The 22,032-nt window shown below is 42.1% G+C and overlaps 1 protein-coding gene across 3 annotated transcripts; it reads left to right on the top strand.

Annotated features, from left to right (window-relative positions):
- The first annotated feature begins 1,317 nt into the window (after window positions 1-1,317).
- On the top strand, window positions 1,318-21,090 carry fhl3b (four and a half LIM domains 3b). 3 transcript variants are annotated; one of them, XM_010873501.5, is made up of 6 exons: window positions 1,318-1,435; window positions 10,973-11,140; window positions 13,134-13,308; window positions 17,194-17,363; window positions 17,506-17,692; window positions 19,835-21,090. In XM_010873501.5, exons 2-6 carry the CDS (start codon window positions 10,985-10,987, stop codon window positions 19,990-19,992), a joined length of 846 nt encoding a protein of 281 aa, XP_010871803.2. In that variant the 5' UTR covers window positions 1,318-1,435; window positions 10,973-10,984; the 3' UTR covers window positions 19,993-21,090. The 3 variants fall into 3 exon arrangements, with proteins under 3 accessions (XP_010871803.2, XP_010871802.2, XP_010871804.2); XM_010873500.5 differs by lacking the exon at window positions 1,318-1,435 and adding an exon at window positions 1,523-1,955; XM_010873502.5 differs by lacking the exon at window positions 1,318-1,435 and adding an exon at window positions 9,906-10,206.
- Window positions 21,091-22,032: the final 942 nt, after the last annotated feature.

Genomic DNA, 22,032 nt, shown 5'->3' with positions numbered 1-22,032 from the left:
AAAAATCTGATCAGCTATTTCTTTCTCTTGGATATTAACCCTTCTTTTTCCAACACACTGAAGACATTCAATTGGAAAATCCTTACAATTAAGACACAAAGATTAAATCAATGAAAACAAAACAAAGTTATAATAGATACAAATCTGTATATATTTTTCTAGCATTAGGCCCCCTCTGAGTGCGTAGAGGAACCCTAATGGTTCCCTACTGGTTGTTTGGTTGTATCAATCAATCAAATGTATTTTTGTAAAGCCCCTTTTACATCAGCAGTTGTCACAAAGTGTTTTTACAAAACACCCTTCCTGAAAGTAGTAAGTTGCTTAATAAAAGGTCTGCTTGAAGGTAAATTACTAAAATGTAAATCACTTTGGACTGTTAACCTTTTACTGTGGGCAGTAGATGGTGCTGTTGATCTACTAAGGGACACAATCACTGGAAAGCATAGGATAATTATGTCAGTGATTGTGTTCATAGAAAAGCCCTACACATTCCAGGTTCAAGCCCATTGGCCTAATCACAAACATAATGGAATGCACCACCCTTCTCAACATTACAACTATTTTCCCATGACCATCTCCATAAAAAATGTGCATACCCTCCCCCCAAAACGTTTTGACAAGTCAAATAGCCAGTTATGTTAAATGTAATGTACGATGGAAAACATTAATGCATTAACAGCTTCTTGCTGTTACAATTTGCACAGAAGCAGTCAGCATTTTGGAATTAAAGTAATGATTTAAAACCTGTACATTTTATTCCATTTTATTAGGCATGTCTACCTTATTTTAAAGTAGCCTAGGTAAAACTATTTGTAGAAATTAATTACTTATTTACCTTCCTCATATGCAATTAATTAACACTTTCTCAAACGCAATTATGTTCTCTCGTATTTCTCTCGTTTGTCATGCAAAGAAAGGTTCAACCCTGGTCTTATTAGCAATAATAGTTGTATCTTTAGATTACTCCTTCCAAATTTCTAATGGATATTTCTGTCACATGAAACCGCTCACAGGTGCTGGATTGTTAAGAGCTGTACATTTTGGGAAGGATCAGGTCAGACACCTTTATTCCATTATTTAACTTGATTGCAAAATGGACACCAAGCTCCATTGTTTTACATAATTGAAACCTAGTTACACTCTGGGGCATCCTTCAAAATAGCTGTACTGAGTAAACGCAGTAGAATGTAATATCTATCGCAGTTTTATGTCTAAGAAAAAGCTTAGTTCATACTACATATGTGCTCATTCATTTTGTCGTGACTAATGGGTAGAAAGAGGATGGAGCCACGACGCAACTCTCTAATCAACCCCAGACCTCCAGTTTGGAGTAGTGGAAAACGGAGGTCAAACGAAGAGGAAAATGATATCTCGATTTCCATTCTTTTCAGGAATCCAGCAGTTTCTCGTTACCGCGGATAATTTATTCTGCTGAGTGAGTTTGTAAGAACTTAATTGAGTCTGATTGAATGACAACACAATTGAAGCTTTATTATGTTTTATTTTTTACTCCTTTCAGCGTCAAGTAATGTGGAATGCAGTCTGGTAACAACAGATCTGCTTGTTCTCTTGCCAACTTAGCCTAGTTATAGCCTACAGTTATGCCATGCATTTAAATTACTTTATATATTCTCAAAAACAGCGTTAGCAAACAGTGTCAGTAAATAGCTTAGTAACTCTTTTTACTGGGAAATTGTGTCTGAAGTTACCTGGCTGAACCTCAGTCCCAAAGCGAGGAGGGACATTTCTGTTGGGCGGGATTATACGCGCTTGCCTGTTGATGTTGTGCGCGGCGAGGTATAGTAGGCGTCCTAGGTTACTCGACGCCTTTCACATTGGTTTAACTTCTAGCACTACTGCGTCGGATGATTGTGATTTTGCTTGCCATCATTTGGAGTCAATCAGTCGGAGAAAAGCTGCAAGGCACTGGTTGGTGACTGACATACGTACATAAGGTAAAGTTTAATGTCGTTCAAAGAGCAGAGTCATATGATGGTAACGCTAGGCTACGTTACGTTTTGGTGAATGTTATTATTTTTCCACAATTGAGTTTATCAATACGGGTAAAAAGACTAGTAATGTTAAAATGTATTTTTTCACATTTACCAGACGTCTGCGGAAAGCACCTGATAATAGTGACATGGAAATGGACACACCTGGTGAATTGTCCAATTGTATAGGGACAACCAAATGTTTCCTCAGTTTAAAAAAATAAATGAACTGTCGGCTTATTGTAACTATTTAAATTCTTTGGAGGGAGTGCTGGATAGAGCCAGCCACATGTTTTCCGTTTTAATAGACCTAACTGCCGTGTTATTAATGAGTCACTGTCGATTTATTGTAACTATTTTTTATTAATTGGGTATCACCGGTCAATTTCAGCGATCTCAGAAATGTTGATTTCTTAACTCATTAAATGTGTAGGCACTATGCGCACCAGGCATAGAAGACATTAAACAGATGCACGTTGCTCATAACAGGAACATATTTTATTGTCTTGTTTTCTCACACAGGCCACAGTGATTGGTTTCCTCTCTCTCGCTCTCATGTTCCCTTCCTCCCATCTCCCAGTGGCCTAACTACATCGTTAGCAATAACGTTCACTGGACCCCTTAGCCAAAATACAGCTCCGGAAAAAAATGATACCATTGCACCTTTGTCTTTGCTTTCCAAAATTTTTTTAAAAGGAAAGTTTTGAGTGAGGAACAGAAGCATTCAATTTGCAGTGGTCTGTTCATTTTAAACCTTCGGTTCCTCACTCAAAACCTTCCTTTTCGACTTTAGCTGGAGATGAAGTCGACTTGAAAAGGAAAGAAAAAGGTGCAGTGGTCTCAGATTTTTTTCTGGAACTGTATGTGCAGTTAGACTCTGCTTCTAGATAGCGGAGGGCAATGCGAAGAGGCAGACAGTATCGACTCGCCAATACCCCACACCTCTGCCCCCTCTCCCCGGCCTGTCTACTCTTTCATCTCTTTTTTTTTTTCTCCTGGTCTTTTTTCATCTTTGTCTCCACACCTGCGTTTTCCTTTTCCCTGCCAGCATTAGTTTTATATTTACTTCTGCCTTATATTCAAGACTGTGGACAGGAAGGATATAGCGTAGGATGTAGCTTAGTTTTTCTTTAGAATAAGGAAAATAACTTAAGGATGTTGGGGGTTGGGGTTAGCTCGGACAGAGGCACATATCACTGATAGTGAGCAAACCACAACAAGATCACGACAAAATTAGCGTTTTGAACAGGTACCATTTGTGGAGAGGTGTTTTGTGAAAGCACTTGGTGACAACTGCTAATGTAAAAAGGGCTTTATATATACATTTGATTGATGGATTGTGTAATTTAGTAAAATGTTCAGCCTCACAGAATCTGCAGCAAGGCTGTTTGGACAAATGCCGGTTTTTAAGCAAATGTCTCAATGAGCTAATATCCCCAAGAGTGATGTAATGTCTTATAGTTAAGATTGCAAAGCATTTTTTCCCAGACACCAAAACCCAGTGGCACCAAAAGGAATAGTTTCCACATGTATTCAGCAAACTATACTTCCATATCATCATGTGAGGTCAATTCACTTTGGGTGAATATACATAGCCGATTTTTTAAACAACTGGTTATTTGTGAAGAGTCATTCCCCTTTGATTTTCCAGCAGAAATCTGGTGGCGTCCAGAATGAACTCCCTTGTTATTTTAAGGAAAAGAGGAATTTGCTGTTTTTAGAACAGCGTGTGGAAGAAAGTCATTTGTTTGCTTTTTTTTGTCGTTCTAAAATCAGAACCAACGCATTTCCATCACATACTTCTAACATTCAAGGTTAGGTCTGTTAAATTTTCAATCCAATAAATGGAGGTGCTCCAGTCAGCAGGATTTCTGGAGATGGACCTTTCTGGGAAAACTGTTTTCCTGGTCCAGGGTCAGTCTTCCCCACCATCATAGGTAGCCATTTAAGATATTATATTTGGTGTGTGAACTTTTAACAACCATATAATCCTATATTTTTCATGCGTTTGGTATTCCAATTCAAAAAGATGAATTGATTCTACCCATTTAAATGTTATTCTTCACATTTAGCTATTGCCTTTATTCAAAGCTGGTTTGGTGTTTGGGTCTGGTCTATGAACATTTGCCTCGACCAGAGGTGTCGCTAGGATCACAATACATTAGGGGCTTAGCCCACACTCCCGCCCTGCCCGGGACAGAAAGTACAGGGTTTTGAATGTACATGCAGAAAATGTCCATGTACACGCTAGTGGCACACACGTCTACATTGTCGTCATGCGCGATCGGCATTATAGATGAATAGATCAAGGAGTATTTTTGGTCTATTTGAGATCTGGGGCTATTAATTAAAGATCTGAAGCTATAGCCTCAGACGCCCAGGGCTAACGACACCACTAGCCTCAACGGTCCTAAACTGCTTGAACAGCAAGATGTTACTTATTAAAAAAAAAAGACAAATACAACAGGCAACAGGCCTTAGGAGCACCAAAGGCTCTGAGAAAATAAACACAGTTGATAACATTAACACCCGGGGCCTGGAGTCGCATGGAAGTACCTCCTGTGGCTACCAACATCCAATGCTGTGAACATTTTTGTATGCATATTTATTTGAGATAATAACAGACTGCTGATTGTGCAGTTCAAGCCAACTGTAGCTATTTCTTTAATTTTTGTAGAATTCCCATTGCAAAATTATCCAGATGAAATGTGTTATCAGGCCCAGCTGTCTTCTTTTGGGGGCCTTAAGCAACATTTTATTTGGGGCCCCCTCCCTTAGTAGTCGGGGGCCCTAAGCGACCACTTATGTCACTTATGCCTAGAACCGGCCCTGCAAACAATGTTGCCTAGAGCAACAGAAGAGCAGTACTAGCAGTATCTTTTGGCTTTCTTAACTCCTTAACTTACTTTGAATAGATGGTGGGGATATGTATTTCTTTACATTTTATGCACGTCCAGTTTATTTATTCATCGCGATTAGACCAACATCTGCAACAGGTCATGCTCAAGGTTTAAGCTTTCGTCTTTTCTTTGATCAGAAACATGGCAACCACACAGAGCGAGTTTAGCTTTGGCAAAGGGAGGTTTTTATTTGTTGTCTGATTTGGAACCTTTCTTTTTGATACACACCAGAGGTGAGGGAGGAAATCGGTTCGGAGGAGGCTTTCAGCTGGAACATGCCTTGTTACTAACAACCAGCTGGAGAGCTAAACACAGCCAAGCACGTACCCTCTCCTTAATTAAGGTTTTATTGGTCCTCAATCAGCAGGTGACAGATTACAGGCTCAGCCTTCCTGTTTTAGTGTCAGCAAGGGATATTTTAATAACTACCCTACAAGCAGGTGGAAACGTTGCTCAGTCAGTGCTTGTAATTAAATTCAGATTATAGTTAAGATTAGGGAGTATTTCGCTGCCTTGAATTAATACACCACAATACGGGCATAGTGGGTTTCCTATAGGGCAGTTGTGTCGGTTTGAAGAGAACATGATTAAAGTAACCTTAGAAGGACATCGGTCACGGAATGTTGGGCTTGGTTGATGTTCAAGAATCCAAAACGACATGTTTTGCAAACTTGGTGCCTCAAAACATCCCGCTTTGGGAATGTTGAAAATGACAGAAATGGCATATCTCGAGGATAGCTTTCTCCTCAAAGACAACAACACTCATAAATGCTCATTCATTTGGGTTTGTGTGTGCGTGCAGGCAGCTAACAGAGCCTTGTGATCCGGCAGGAAGTCCCTCCATATTGGGTCTCTTTGTACTTGGATGAAAGAGAGAGGGTGCAGTCATCCAGCCGATGGCTGTAAAGGACAAGCCTTTTCCTTTTTCTCAAAATGTGTATATAACAGGCCATGTTCAGCCCTTTCAATTTCCTGCCCTGTGAGAGCTGTGTTGTGTGACCTGAAACATTCAGAACAAAAATGTTAACTATTCATGTTATTCTTCAGGATCACTATTCTTCAGGAACAATATTAAATGTAGGATAATCCAGTTTCACAGAGAATAGTCAAGTAAAATGGGGTAGCTATCGATTGACAATTGACCCCTCACGGTATGTTACTTCTGTGTTTTACTGTTTCATATGTTGTAGCTGTAGTTGTTGCTATACAAGATATGGAACATATTTTTGTTCTAAGCACTCTTGTGACATGATCATAGTAAAAAAGCAATTTTTGCTGAATGAAGAAACTGAACACAGTTTAACGACCACACGCTCCTGTGGAGACTCAATGTTTCTCACACCATACTGAGAAAACAGGCTGGGTTACATCCCAAACACCCAGTATTCCCTACATAATGCACTACATATCACCCTCTAGGTCATGTTGAAGGTAGTGCGCTATTTAATGAACAGCGTGCCATTTGTGACAGAGACTGGGGGAAAAAAATGATCCCTGTTCTGGAAATTATTTGTATGGGATCGCTCTTCCAAGTTGTTTCTTGTCTGACACCTTTGTTGTGTCAGCTTACATAGGGAATATCAAATAAAAAGAAACACCTTGGTTCTGGGAATGATAGATTTGTTTCCTTCCTGTCGTGAAGACTGCTGTCTGTCTCTTGGAACTGAACAGCCTATACAAAGGTGTAGAGTGGATTGATGAATCTCAGAACTTAAATGGAGAGCACTACAGGTCTGCCACAGATTTCAACAAGGACTAACGGCTTGTGTTCAGATGATCATTTCTACCCTTGAAAGGAACTGGTAACGTTATCCAAGTAAGTAGGCTGTTGCCACACACTTAGGATCATTCCATTGCAGGCAGCGGCTCCTTTTTCTCACTTCTAGGTGACATGGGTTTCGTCACGGAACATTCTGGTCCGTGGAGCATAGGGAACACCAGACGACTCCGCTGGGAAAACAATAAACAGACGGAGCACTCTGCAGGAATAAACGCACATGGCTCTCACGGGTCTACACTCCGAACAAAATGTTAGGTTGGAAAGAAAACGGCTTCAGAGTGCTCTGCTGGGGAATGGACATGTCTGGTCAGTCTTTGGGCCACGTGGGAGATGGAGGGATAGTGTTGCTGTCTGCCTTGCCATACTCGTCGGAGTCGGTGACTCTTTCACCAGCGTTGACGATACATCACGGAAGAATGCCGATGTGTCCACTGTGGTAGCCAGCTCCAATAGTTATAACAGCAGAGTGCTAGGGGAGAAAAACATCTCACACTGATTGATTTTTGTTTAACTTAACGTATCACTGAGACACCGATACATTCATGTGGTTTGACGTGTGTGGAACTCACCTGTAGAACGATGGGTCCGGTCCATTTGTGGCTCCGAAAACAATGCCAGTCCAGTGGGTTATGATATTTGTTGAGTTAGTTTGTGTGTGTGTGTGTGTGTGTGTGGGGGTTCACGTGTGTTTTGGCCCACTCTTACTGTTTAGGTAATTGTCGTACTCTTCTCAGTATGAGGCATCCTCTCTATTTTGCTTCTCTAGCCAGGCCACATTCATGTGTTACACAACCACGTGTCATCATCTTGATGAGGAACCACTGAGGAAGTGTTTCCATGCTGACGTGACTGCTTCAGGGGTCAGTCTTCTCTCCCACAGCTGGAAAGGACATGCAGTTTAGGAAGAGGTCTTTGTACTACAGTAGCTCTTATTACAGGAATGTCTGGACACTGTATAAATGAGGTGTAAAAAAGAAAGAAATGGTGGTGTAGGCCCAACATAATTCATTAATGAATTCACAGGAAGTATTTCAGGAATATTAACCAAGTCCTGAAGATTATCACTGGATTGTGGCTAGAATATGACCTTGGCTGATTGCAACAACAGTACTTTGAGGAGAGCACGTTTAACTGCATAAAGTGTGACCGGGCGTGGAAGCATCGTACCCATCCTCCACAGATGGCGCTGAACACATTTGGATCGCCCTCTGCAGGACCCCAGGGAACGGTTGGTATGCCACGGGGCCACGGCCAGTGTTAGAACCTCTGGTCGCATTGATGCAGCTGCACTGTGAGAAAGTGTCATAGATCACTACGCCACTCGGGACCCCCAAAAGTTAGCATTTTAGAATGGGATTTTGTATGAAGCCAGAGAATATGGGGTTTACACTCTTGTGAAACACCATCGTAAATTCTAGAATCCTTTTTCTATAATTATTTTGCGCTTTTGTGGAAAGGAATGTCATAAGGCCGACTTTAATAACAAAACAACAGCTGGAGTACAAAACAATGCATTTGCAGATGTGGTACTGAGGCCTCGGAGAGCCGTGTAGAATGAGGAACTATCTCCGGAAGGAAGGCCATTGTTTTTCCCATCGCAGTGGTTCTTGAGGTGAATAGAATAGAATAAAAGCTCAACCATCAACAGGGGAAGTCAAGCTGATTTCCAACACTCTGACAATAGACGGACACAAAACAGACATGGAGTGGGATGGACTGGGCTTTTGTCTTTTTCGTGTTTTGTCCATGTGTCTCTAACCTTGAATAGCCTCTACACTGTAGACCGACGCAGCCTGGTTTATCACAGGGAGGATATGACTGAATGTTCAAATGCTCTGCTGTTAATAAATTTTCTGGAAGCTGCTCAGCCAAGTTTTCTGTTGCTTGATTATAAACAAAATAGATAAATAGGGTAGATAAAACAAGAGTTGTTCTTTTGCCAGTTCTTTTTTGTAAGCTCTGTGTTGTTTTTACAAGGGTTCATAGTGGTAAACGAAGTCTGAGGCGAGTCATTTGAATGGCACGTATACGCAACCGCTGAGCCGACTCCTTAATGGACCAGATGCAAATAACTTGTTGGTTCCACTACATTTAACGCAATACCTGTAAAAAAAAAAAAAAACTGCTTTATTGGAGTGCAGGTTCTGCTTCCCAAATGACACCCTTTTCCCTACATAGTGCTCTACATATGGCCAGAGCCCTGTAGGGATATTATAAGCACTAGGGTTTAGGGGTTCCAGCCAGTCCCTGGGTTTCTTCAGTTTGACAGGGCATTGTAGGCTCAGAAGGGGCTTCTGAACACTTCACACCTTCACTCCATTTTAAAAATGAAAGCCCGGCCTGTTTCTCAGCTACGCGTTATTGTAATGGCGCACGGCCTCCTCCCCCTAGTCACTCTTCACTTTCTGACGTTCTAAAAGCATTTCAAGGGTATTCTTTACCCTGAAAAGAGGGGGGAAATTCTAAACAAAACGGCTTCCAAGAGAAACATTTATGTATCTGCCTTTAGAGTCTCTGGAAATTCCAGATTCATGACATTGTGATCTTGAGCCCGTGGTACCTAAACTCTTTAGAACTTTTGGAAGCCATGCCGTTCCAGCCTTTACAGCCCTGTTTCCCAGGTTTAGGCCCAAATCTAAACCTTGTTGAAACCTTTTTGCGTTTCCCATTCCATATGAAAAGATACGACTAGTATCTCATTTTTCCCAGATGTTTTTCTCCACTGCTGGTGTACATACAGTCTTGTGAAACATTAAGTACAACCCTTGGGTCCTTTTACATATTTGGACATATTTGGATATGTAATCTTCACCTCAACACCACTGACAGATGCATCTCTGTTTATTTTAATTGTGTAAATGCTTTCAAAGTACAAAAAACAACAACAATGTGTGTGATTTGTTTACTTTTATCAACAAACATCCATGTTCAAATATCCATGTGTCCAAATATTTAGTAAAAAATGTAAGATGTCTTTCCAGGAGGCGTACATCATTTTTCACATGACTGTATCTGACCCAGAGTCACAGACTCCTTACAGACATAAGAAACAGCCTGAGGGTGTTTTGTCTGTCTCATTACAGGGGGAACTGTTTCCACTCTGTCCTCCCTTCTCACCATGTGACATGTCAGTCTCATGAACGCCAGCAGGGCATGCGGTCAGGTAGTTTCGATCAGGGCTCTGGTAGCAAGTCTGTCCCGGCTAGACTCTCTCTGCTCAATTGATTTCACAATGACAATGGAGTAGGCAAAAGGGCAGCTGGGTAGCAAAGCGGTTATTGACTGAAAGATGGCTTTATCGGAATCCCTGACCTGGCAAGGTCGTTCTGTCCATGGGCAAGGCCTTTAAAATACCAATCGCTCATTTGCTCGGGTTGATCATTGCTGAAAATACCTACTTGTTAGAAGGGACACACACAAAAACCAGAAACCATTCTGAGACCAAGCTAGGGTCTTAGTGGTCTCACACAGCCCAGTCTGGTTTACTGCTGTTTAAAGTGTCTGACTGACAGCATGCGTCTGAGGCAGTGTTGCGGTATGTATGATGATATAAGACCTGTATGACGTAGGTGCCCTGTAGTTTTACTGTTGAGTCTGTGTGTAGCGTTGACTGTTTATTTTGTATACAGTAGAGCTGTGTTTCAGATAATGTCCCAATATGGGACATTTGTTCATCATGTCCTCTGTTATGCTATCGTGGACTGTTTACCATTGTCACTTTGAGGCAGTTCCCTCCAGGATCCCCTGTGAAACGGAGAAGCCCGCAGCACTAGCGCAGCTCTACCATGAATATTACGTAGCGGTTGTTTCTCCATGCCCAACTAGCCTAGGGTTTCATTTATTTTTTTAAATGAGAACAGGATAGAAAAGAGAACATCATGTTTACGTATTACCCTGGAACTACATTTAGGTTGTATTATTTTCGTTTTCTTTTTTTTTTTTTTTTACATGGGAATGTCTCTCAAACATGAACTATCTTTATCTCATTCTCTCTCTCTCTCTCTCTCTCTCTCATCTGTGTCTCTCTCTCATCTGTGTCTCTCTCTCATCTCTGTCTCTTACCGCTGAGCAATGACCGTTGAAAGGCAGTAATTTCTCGTGCGTCAGCCCTCTCGCACTCACTCCCTAACTCACCCCTCTCTCTCACCCTCCCTAACTAGCTTCTCTCTCCACAACCGTGACCCCCACGTTCACCCTAACCCCATCCCACCTCCCTCTCCCTCCACCCTCCCCAGTTTCCAAAGCCCTCTCCTTCCCTCAGCAAAACGTTCGCTCACAGGGCTGGGGACGTATCGTTTCAGGAGTGATCCAACATGAGTGACCGCTTTGACTGTGGGGAGTGCAAGGAGTCTCTTTATGGACGCAAATACATCCAGGTGGAGGACGTTCCCCACTGCATCCCCTGCTACGACCGGCTGTACGCCAACACCTGCCAGGAGTGTAAGGAGCTCATCGCACACAATGCAAGGGTAAGTGTAAACAAGGGCCTTCGTGTGTGTGTGTGTGTGTGTGTTTGTGCAAATGTGTTAAGCATATGTTAAATGTGTGAGTGTGTTTACTCGTGGCAACTGGGTGTTTTCTGTCTACATTTCTTTCTATCTTTGTTTCATTTTTGAGGTTTTCTCTTGTATGTATCCGTGTCTGTTTTTCTGAGTGCATACACAAGTGTGTGTGTGTGTGTGTGTGTGTGTATTTCTTCTTGTATTTCTTCATGTCTTCAATTATAGTGGCTTCTAAAGAACAGCTGGAGTTCTTGGAAAACCTATCGTTCAAGCTTTTTTGGCAAAAACCAAGATGTCTGCAAAACCCCTTTGAGCTACTCCAGGCAGACATTAAGGCCTTTGGTTAAAGCCAAATGAAAACACAGGGTTAGAGGGAACACCCTTAGACGCCACGGGGCACGAGTGACCCCAGAGTAATGGACTCCATTGGATGGACTGGCAGTAAATCAAGGTCCTGTTAGCTTTGGCGCGCCTCCCTCTTCACCCTCCTCCACACAATACACACAGTCACGGCACTCATCCGTCTTCATCCGCTCTGCTGTACGGGTTCTGTAAAAAAAAAAACACGTACCTGTCAAATCAAATGGATTATTATTGTTTTCACCCAGAACATTGTGAGGTATTCATCATGGGCTGTCTTTGAAGAGTTTTGCTTGCGTTGCCGTTGACCTGGAGCATACGGATGGTGGTGGATTGTTCTGGGCACTGTTTCAATATTTACTGAAATGGTTTATAATGAAGTTAGATTTATGCTGTAAAACCTTGTAAACAGGTCTATTCAAATACATTGTGAAAGCAAATGATGAATGCAGAAATTATGACGTGGAGGGTGGTCAGAGATGTTTGTAGTTGGGCCATTGTAATTTGTCCAGGAAAATGTTGATTGTTCACTAACTACAAAATCTGAGTAAAACAGTAGTAAGTTCTCGCGCTTTGGTTTTGATTCACACTGTTTTGACGGCAGTTACCTGTTCTGTCATACTAAGGAGCAGTAAGAGCAGTAACTATGCAAACAGTAAAACACAGACAATGCTTTTAAAGTTGATTTGTGGTTCAGATAAATGTTTTTGGGTAAATATGTTGTAAATCACTTGTGTATTTACTGAAGAATTTGTTTAAACCTGAACAATGATTGAATAGCCATGCAAAGTCAAACTGAAAAACCAAATAATTCTTAAAGCCTTAAACCCCAAGGAGCAAACAAAGGTAGTGTTGAATTTCAGTGGCTAGGAAAAACTCCCTATGAAGGCTGAAATTTAGGAAGAAACCTAGAGAGGAACCGGGCTCAGAGGGGTGACCAGTGCCAGATGAACATATTAAGAGTACAAATGTAATAGTTAATAAAATGCATGGTGGCTGAGTCCAGAGTCTATTTAAACCTTTTCTAGGTCAGAAGCATGACCAGATGGACAATGACAGGGGCAATCTGGGGAGGGGGGGGGGTCAGCAGAGTGGCAGCTGAAATCATCAGGTATCATCTTGATCTGCAACACAACCAGGAGGACTTTGGACTGGGACAGCAATGAGTCTTTCAAGCCTGGTACTCCGCAGGTGTGGGCCAAGACCCTATGTCCTCCTAAGTTTAAAACAGGGCAATTTAGAAAATGCAGTCGACAAGGATTTATAGTGGAGAAGGAGAACTGACCCTACTCCCCCAGCACAATAATATAGCAGCGTAAGACCTACTGCACTATAAGAACCTCACTCGATTTCTGCAAGTTCACTGTGTTGCTGTGTTGAAGGCGAACCTTTAGTTCATTGAGTTATTTTGTTTTGCTTTTGTACGGGCAGCATGGTTTTCATTACCTCACATTCATGTGCTAAATACCCTTCCATTTATTCCATATACAGCCATTACTACCAACCCATCCTCCGATATCTCTGCCCACGAGCTGATTTGAATGATCTTTCACCAAGTAATCTTACTCTGACCCTGCCCTTTCGTCCTCTCCTTCTCCAGGAGCTGTTCTACGAGGACCGGCACTACCACGAGCAATGTTTCCGTTGTTTCCGCTGCGACCGCTCGCTGGCGGACGAGCCCTTCACCAGCCAGGGGGAGGCGCTGCTGTGCAACGACTGCTACTGCAACGAGTTCTCCTCCAAGTGTGTGGCCTGCAACAAGACTGTCATGCCAGGTAGGACCCACTCCTGCTGCTGTTTTCCTTGAGCAAGACATTGGCAGCCGATACATTCATGTAAAGTATCAAAAATATATGCAGACTAAAGTAGATTTTGTGTAGTCTATCGATAGTATATTCCCTCCGGATATATACGTTGCTCAGAAATATTAAGGGAACACTTAAATGAACAAAATATTTTAAAGATTAAAAAAAATGACATCATCAACCGATTGAGTGCTGGATTCAAACTCACATCGAAAATAAAACTAGACTGTTGAAATCACTGGCTGTTCCAACTTGCGTGAATTTCATCACGGCAACTCATAATGTGACTCAGTAGTGTGTATGGCCCCCACATGTCTGTATGCACTCCGGACATCGTCTGGGCATGCTCCTGATGAGATGGCGGATTGTGTCTTGGCGGATCTCCTCCCAGACCTGGATCAGGGCATCAGTGAACTTCTGGACAGTCTGTGGCGCTACTTGGCGGTGTCGGATGCACTGATACATAATGTCCCAGAGGTTCTCAATTGGATTCAGGTCTGGGGAACGTGAGGGCAGTCAGTGGCATCAATGCCTTCATCATTCAGGAACTGCCTACACACTCTGGCCACATGAGGCCAGGAATTGTCCTGCTCCAGGAAGAACCCAGGGCCCACTGCGCCAGCATAAGGTCTGACAATGGGTCTGAGGATTTCACCCTGATACCTAACAGCAGTCAGGGTACCACTGGCTAGCACGTGGATGTCTGTGCAACCCTCCAAGGATTTGCCTCCCCAGACCATCACTGCCCCACTGCCAAACCGGTCATGCTGGATAATGTTTCAGGCAGCATAACATTCACCATGGCGTTTCTAGACTCTTTCACATCCTGTCACATGTGCTCAGTGTGAACCTGCACTCATCTGTGAAGAGAACGGGGCACCAATGGCGGACCTGCCAATTCTGGTGTTCTCTGGCGAATGCCAATCGAGCTGCATGGTGCTGGGCTGTGAGCACAGGTCCCACTAGAGGACGTCAGGCCCTCATGGAGTCTGTTTCTGACAGTTTGGTCAGAAAGTTGCACGCCAAGAGCCCTACAAAATGACCTCCAACGGGCTACGTCAGTGCTCCTTCTGTTCCTCCAAGCACAAAGGAGCAGATACCAGACCTGCTGCTGGGTTGATGCCCTTCTACGGCCCTGTCTAGCTCTCCTTTTGTAACAGCCCATCTCCTGGTATCTCTTCCATGCTCTTGAGATGGTACTGGGAGACACACAGTGCTCGAAGTGGGGCGGTACTCACCGGTACGCAGTACCGGCACTTCTACATTTTACTCTTAAGCGTACCTGCACTTTTTCTTGCGTACCGCTACTTCTCACATGCAGCCGGTACTCTACCACTGACAGAAAAAGCGTCAGTGTCGGAGAAATTTGTAATGACCTAACGTAATGTTACATAAACTACACTACCCAGAGGGCTACCCAAGTGTAACTACACTACCCAATACGTGACTTACTAAAGATCTTGACGAATCACGTAAAGGCAAGCAGTCGGTTCACCCTATCAGGAGCTGTCTGATGGCTGCGGCTTCCGCCTGAGCGTAAACATTTTTTACTGGTGAAATCCAAAACCTAGAAACTTAGAAAAAGTGTGTTGAATTTTAAATTGTAAGTCATGTTAGCCTGGCTTCAGAAAGGCAATAAAAGAATGCGTGTGCCAGAGCTAGACACTGTAACAATCTCAAATGTAATGATATGCAAATGAAAGAGTACCTGCACCTTTTTTTTCCCACTTCAAGCACTGGAGACACAGCCAACCTTCTTGTGACGGCACATATGGATGTGCCATCCTTTAGGAGCTGGACTACCTGTGTAACCTGAATGGGCTGCAGGTACCGCCTCATGCTACCAGTAGTGACAAGGACACTAGCAAAACGCAAAACTAGAGAACAATCAGTCAGGATGGATAAGGATAGAACAATGTCTGTGGCCACCACCTGCAAAACTATTCACTTTTTGGGGGTTGTCTGGCTGTTGCCGCCTCACCTGTTGTCAAAACAGGAGACAATGATTCACAATTGCTTATGCTTCTTAACTGGACAGATTAATATCCCTCAATATTAATTGACTTGGTTTTATACTGTGATGATTGTGTTCCCTACATTATTTTGAGCAATGTATTATCTACCACCAGCAGCCACTTTGCACCAGGCAAAAGTCTGGGTATGTACAAATGCACTTACAGAATAAATGGTGATTACAAACCTTGAGAAGAACATTAAAACTCCACCATATATGAGGTGGTATAAAAGCACATAAAAAACAACATAACTGATCTTTTAGCATGTGGTTACGTAACTCCTATTCTTACAGCCCTAACTGCTAGGCAGGCAATACCTGGAAAATCACTGTCGCAACTGCTGAGTAAGTCAGGGCTGTCAGTCAATGTCACTCAAGCATTAACCGAGTATAGCTGGTTCAATGGAACTCCTTAAACTAGATCTCCCACACTGTAGTCTTGACTAGAATAATAGTTATAAATGAATAAATAATAATAAAGAAAGCAAACTGAGTAAATATGAAAGAGTTTAAAAAAACTTTAATTGTGTCACAGACTCTTTCTATTTCCTTTAAAAAAAACAGAACTTCCACTTGTCCGGGACGGTGTGGAGGGTGATCAGTTGTCACAAAGTGTTTTGTAAAAGAACTGGGTCACAACTGCTGGTGTAAAAAGGGCTTTAGAAATACATTTGATTGATTGATCAAGTATTGATGTATGAGTTCTTACACCTAGTTGGGGATAACATTAAAAGGCTAATGTATTTTCTTGTTGATTTGCCAGGGTGTGACACAGCTTAGATGTGACTATGTGATTGTCTAGTCGCTTGACTGGAAGTGCCTTCCAGCTGAACACTGGCCCCGGGGCTTTTGTGACATGGCAGCGTTACACAACCAGCTGGGAGCCGGATGTGTTTACTGCAGTTAAATGCTACGCTGCCCCCCCACCCACCTTTAAAATGCAGCTGACTCACTGGCTGAGCTCCCTGTGGGTCCCAACACCCACTCCCTATGGTTCCTAACTCACACTCCCTGTGGGACCCAAAGCTCATAAAACATGGCCCATGACTGAGACTTGAAACAAATATTAATAGGCACGGTTTGCTTTCGTGTTTTAGAGGCACAGTTAAGTAGGTTATGAAAGTATGTGTTAGACCTTGGCAAACTCCACACGCTTCAAGTCACTTATTGGAATTACAGAAGTCATAATTCTGAAAAATCTATTAATAATATCATAGGATATTGCAATCAAGAATCCTGTGTAACGTTTCAGCAAGACCGAGCCAAATAGGTTTATATAAACTAATTATTATGACTGTGAGGTAATAAAGATGCAATGGTGTGGGGGGTTGTAAAGGTAGAGGTTTTAACCCCAGTGTCCTGGCTATTTCCAATTGGCTCATTATCCCCTCGCCTACCTCTGTAACTAAACTAAAGAGTAACTATTATAGTATTGTAGGTAATAAAATGTATGGGATCACTCATTTCAGTTGTTCTAGATAAGGGTGTTAATAAAATGTCTACAATTTTAAATATAGGTACATTGATGTATATTGGTAGAAAATGTCCAAACAGGTTAGGTTTTTCAGAATCATCCTGCTATGCCTATAGCATTAGTAGGCGTGTGAGCATTTGGATATTATGCAATCCTAAGTGTTGACATTGTAATCCAGAACTCCAGTGTCTAACATGGCACCCAAACCTGTAATTGGGTTGACTTACTGTACACAGACCGGTCAGTACTCCTGTAGACCGATTTATGACCAAACCTGTCTGTTCTTCCACCTCTCAATCCCTCTTTCTTTGCCTCCAACTCTCCTTCCCCATCGCTCTCTCCTTCCCCATCGCTCTCACTCTGGTAGGCTCAAAGAAGTTGGAGTATGGAGGCTCTGCATGGCACGAGAACTGCTTTGTGTGCCACGGCTGTGAGAAGCCAATCGGTGACCAGTCCTTCATCCCAGACAAAGATAACTACTTCTGTGTGCCTTGCTACGAGGGCAGATTCGCTCCGCGATGCAGCCACTGCAAAAAGGTGAACAGAGGCCTCCCTCAAGTCAAACCTTCACTATCATCCACCTGACACTCTTATTGACGTTATCAGTACAAACCAGGTTCCTCTCGAGAGAGCATTTCAGATCCGGCCAGCATGGTTGATGGGTTTGTGTCCTCCGTAGGCGCTGGCGACAGGTGGCGTGACCTACAAGGATGAGACGTGGCATAAGGAGTGTTTTGTGTGCAAGGGCTGCAAGACACAGCTGGCCGGTCAGCCCTTTACGTCTCAGGGAGACACGCCGTACTGTGTCAAGTGCTTCAGCAACCTCTACGCCCAGAAGTGTGCCGCCTGTAACTCGCCCATCACAGGTTACCTCCTTCTCCATTTGACTACATAATAGTTGATTTGAAACACCATGTCTGCTACAAAGTGTAATACTTTGGGATGTCCTGGATGACACTCTATTCCTTATGCAATGTATTTCTTTCACCAGCACCCACAGAGCCTTAGTCAAAGAGTGCCTTCAGGGAAAAGAGTGCCATTCAGTACAAACACAATGCTTTTCCATTGTTCCACTTTTTAACAGACCAGAACATGGTCCTTCGTTCCGGAACACAGGCATACTGTAAATATACTGGAAGAGCCTATGGCTATGTTTAGAATGCCAGTGTTTCAGCTGAACACAGAGAACAGAGAACATTCATACTGTAAATATACTGGAAGAGCCTGTGGCTGTGTTTAGAATGCCAGTGTTTCAGCTGAACACAGAGAACAGAGAACATTCATACTGTAAATATACTGGAAGAGCCTGTGGCTGTGTTTAGAATGCCAGTGTTTCAGCTGAACACAGAGAACAGAGAACATTCATACTGTAAATATACTGGAAGAGCCTGTGGCTGTGTTTAGAATGCCAGTGTTTCAGCTGAACACAGAGAACAGAGAACATTCATACTGTAAATATACTGGAAGAGCCTGTGGCTGTGTTTAGAATGCCAGTGTTTCAGCTGAACACCGAACATTCATACTGTAAATACACTGGGAGAGCCTGTGGCTGTGTTTAGAATGCTAGTGTTTCAGCTGGACACAGAACAGAGGATGTTCAGCCCTGTTAACCACAGCCAACCATATAATTACCCACAGTATAAATGTTTATGTTTTGTAGTGTTTCCCTTAACATGCACCTGTTATTTTAAGTGTTTAAGGTTTCTATGGAAACAAAGTCAAAATCCTAAATGAAACCCTGTTCTCTTTTGAGTGTACTACCAATGACCTGGCTCTGTTTGAAGGCAGCACACAATACTGTATAAAAAATTGTGCCATCTCGGTTACAGTGCAAAGCATTCAGATTTTATCCACATTTTCTTAAATTACACAATACCCCGTAAAGATGACGCAAAAACTGTTTTTTAGAAAGTTCTACTAATTTATTTTAAAGAATACTTATTCACTGTATTCAGACCCTTTGCTATGAGACAAAAAAATTTGCTCAGGTGGATCCGGTTTCCAGTGATCATCATTGAGATGTTTGGAAAAATTGATTAGGGTCCACCTGTGGTAAATTCAGTTGACTGGTCATGATTCTGAAATTATTTGGATTGCACACACATCTATGTAGTGTCACATAGTTGACAATGTATGTCAGAGTAAAACGAAGCCATGAGGGCAAAGGAATTGTTTGTGGAGCTCTGAGACAGGATTGGGTCGGCACAGATCTGGGGATGAGTACCAAAACATTTCTGCAGCCTTGAAGGATCTCAAGAACACAGTGGCCTCCATCATTGTTAAAAGGAAGAATGTTGGAACCAACAACACAATCTGAACAATTTGGGAGAGAAGGGCCTTGTTCTGGGAAGTGATCAAGAACCTGATGGTCCCTGACGGAGCTGCAAAGTTCCTTCATGGAGATAGTTGTCCTTCTGGAATTTATCTTTGAAGCACTCCACCAATCAGGCCTTTATGGTATAGTGACAGACAGAAGCCACTCCTCAGTGAAAGGCACGACAGCCCATTTGGAGTTTGCCAAAAGGCACCCAAAAGACTCTCAGACCATGAGAAACAAGATTATATGGTCTGATGAAACCAAGATTGAACTCTTTGGCCTGAATGCCAAGTGTTGTCTGGAGGAAATCTGGTCAATACAATCCTTACTGTGAAGCATGGTATCGGCAGCATAATGCTGTGGGGATGTTTTTCAGAACAATAGGAGAAACTCCAAATACAGGTGTGCCAAGCTTGTAGCCTCATACCCAAGAACACTCAAAGCTTTAATCGCTGCCAAAGGTCCTTTAAGGGGGTTCAGTATGGGAGTCTGAATACTTGTGTAAGGGTAATATTTTTGTTTCAGGTTTTAATAAATTTGCCAACATTTATTTTTGCTTGGTCATTATGGGGGATTTTTTGAATATGGCTGTAATGTAAAAGAAAAAATGTGAAGGGCTCTAAGTACTTTTTCAAATGCACTGTATAGAATATTATTTCATAGGTGCTAACAAGCCTTTTTTCACCTCCAGGGTTTGGCGAGGGGAAATACATTTCTTTCCAGGACCGGCAGTGGCACCAGCCCTGCTTCAAGTGTTCCTGTTGCTCTGTTTCCCTGGTTGGGGCCGGCTTCTTCCCCGACCGGGACCAAATCTTGTGTGCCGACTGCAATAACGACCAAGAAGACTAATAAACATCACTGTTTCTGTCCTTCAACTGCTCTTAAACGAACAGAAATTGTTTATTCCAGGTCAGAGGTTGAATACTGCTTTTCAGAGGGAACAAGAAATGTCAACCTGACACAAGTCACTTAGGGGAATCCCCGAAAAGCCCTGAAAAGGTCAATTAAGATTCATATGGATGACAAGTGAAGTTAATGTTAACCTCACCCTTTCTTCTGAGCCAGTAAATGAACTGAGCTTGTGAAGGGTACTTAATCTCTTTGTGAATCTCGGAATTTTACCGGAGTTGCTAAAACTATAAAGCAAACAATAGATTGAATACTACATCACACTAAATATATTTTTATATGGATATATCTTATAAACTTTCTTGTTTTGCATGTCTGCCTCTGCTACTGGTTTTCCTACATGAAGAACATTGAAATGTTTGCAAATATCACAAGCATAATGTGTTAGCTAAAGTTTTGATTTTTCTACTTGTATATGTATAATATATATGGACGTTAAAGAATACGCATGTGTTTATGCAGCTGACCTGAGCTCCCTGAAAAAAATAGTCATTGGCGTGAATAGCTTTACTGTATTACAGCTAGATTAAAAAAAGTGTTATATTCTGGTAAGAGACCAGCTTGCCATTTTTCATTTTCATTTAACTTTTACTATCACATATGTTTGTATTCTTTGATTATATAACAACTCAAAATTACATTTCTTCTTGCCTTGTTTCTGTGCACTCTATTGTAACCAATTTCTATTCTAGCTAAAGATATAACATGTAAATTATGTATTGTAAACAATAAAACACAATGAGATGCAAATACAGTATCTGAAGATATAGGTCCATTTACAATATCACTAGGGCAATTAACGGCTCAACACACAATAAAATTTTTTTTTTTTTGTTGTGCCATGTGGTGCAAGACCAGGGTGGTGCCCAGCACCCACTCCCTGAAATACAGTGAGGGTTCAGGCAGACCAACACAAAAAGCATTGTAGCCAAGAACAAAGACTCTTTATATAGAGTGGAATGTAGTTTTCGTAAACTCCATTATATTTGTGCCCATTGTTTTGGATTATGAAGTATAAATAAAGGCATTGCTACTTTTTGATAATGGCATAATTCATCTTTCACTACGCCACCTTCACGGCACGTCATCCAAGAAGGCCCACGTAGGTTTGGAGCAAGACACAACACTGTTGATGTATTAATAATAAGACTGACCTGCGGGAATGTCAGTATCAGTCTGTAGTTGGTAGAGCTTCACAGGAAGTGAGCATTCATGACCTCTGACGTCACATACCTTGGTTGTAACGAGTGGTTATTTCAGTCACAGTTGCTCTTCTGTCAGCTTGAATCAGTCGGCCCATTCTCCTCTGACCTCTAGCGTCAACAAGGCATTTTCGCCCACAGGACTGCTGCATACTGGATGTTTTTCCCTTTTCACACCATTCTTTGTAAACCCTAGAAAGGGTTGTGTGTGAAAATCCCAGTAACTGAGCAGATTGTGAAATACTCAGACCGGCCCGTCTAGCACAAACAACCATGCCACGCTCAAAATTGCTTAAATCACCTTTCTTTCCCATTCTGACATTCAGTTTGGAGTTCAGGAGATTGTCTTGACCAGGACCACACCCCTAAATGTATTGAAGCAACTGCCATGTGATTGGTTGATTAGATAATTGCATTAATGAGAAATTCAACAGGTGTTCCTAATAATCCTTTAGGTGAGTGTATATTGTGTATGGTTGCCTTTCAGTTGATAGCCTTGTAGTCTTTCATGGACTGTCTACCTAGAACATAAATGGTAACGTAGACAATGTTTTTCCAATATTAGGCTTTCATCTAAATATTTCTATTGTTCATTGTTCCATCAACCAAGGGTTACAGAGATAAGCTAAAGTTTTGTACACATTCATATTTACCATGGGTGATTACCATTACACCTGAACTATTAAGTCTATGTAAGGTGAAGTTGTTCACGCATCATGATTTCTTTAAGCTTTGTCGATACTCCCACATTTTAAATACCAAATACAACACAAGCAGC

This window comes from Esox lucius, chromosome 10, assembly GCF_011004845.1.
Source record: "Esox lucius isolate fEsoLuc1 chromosome 10, fEsoLuc1.pri, whole genome shotgun sequence".
In the NCBI taxonomy this organism is placed as follows: Eukaryota; Metazoa; Chordata; class Actinopteri; order Esociformes; family Esocidae; genus Esox; species Esox lucius.
This window is presented reverse-complemented; position numbering and strand designations above follow the sequence as displayed.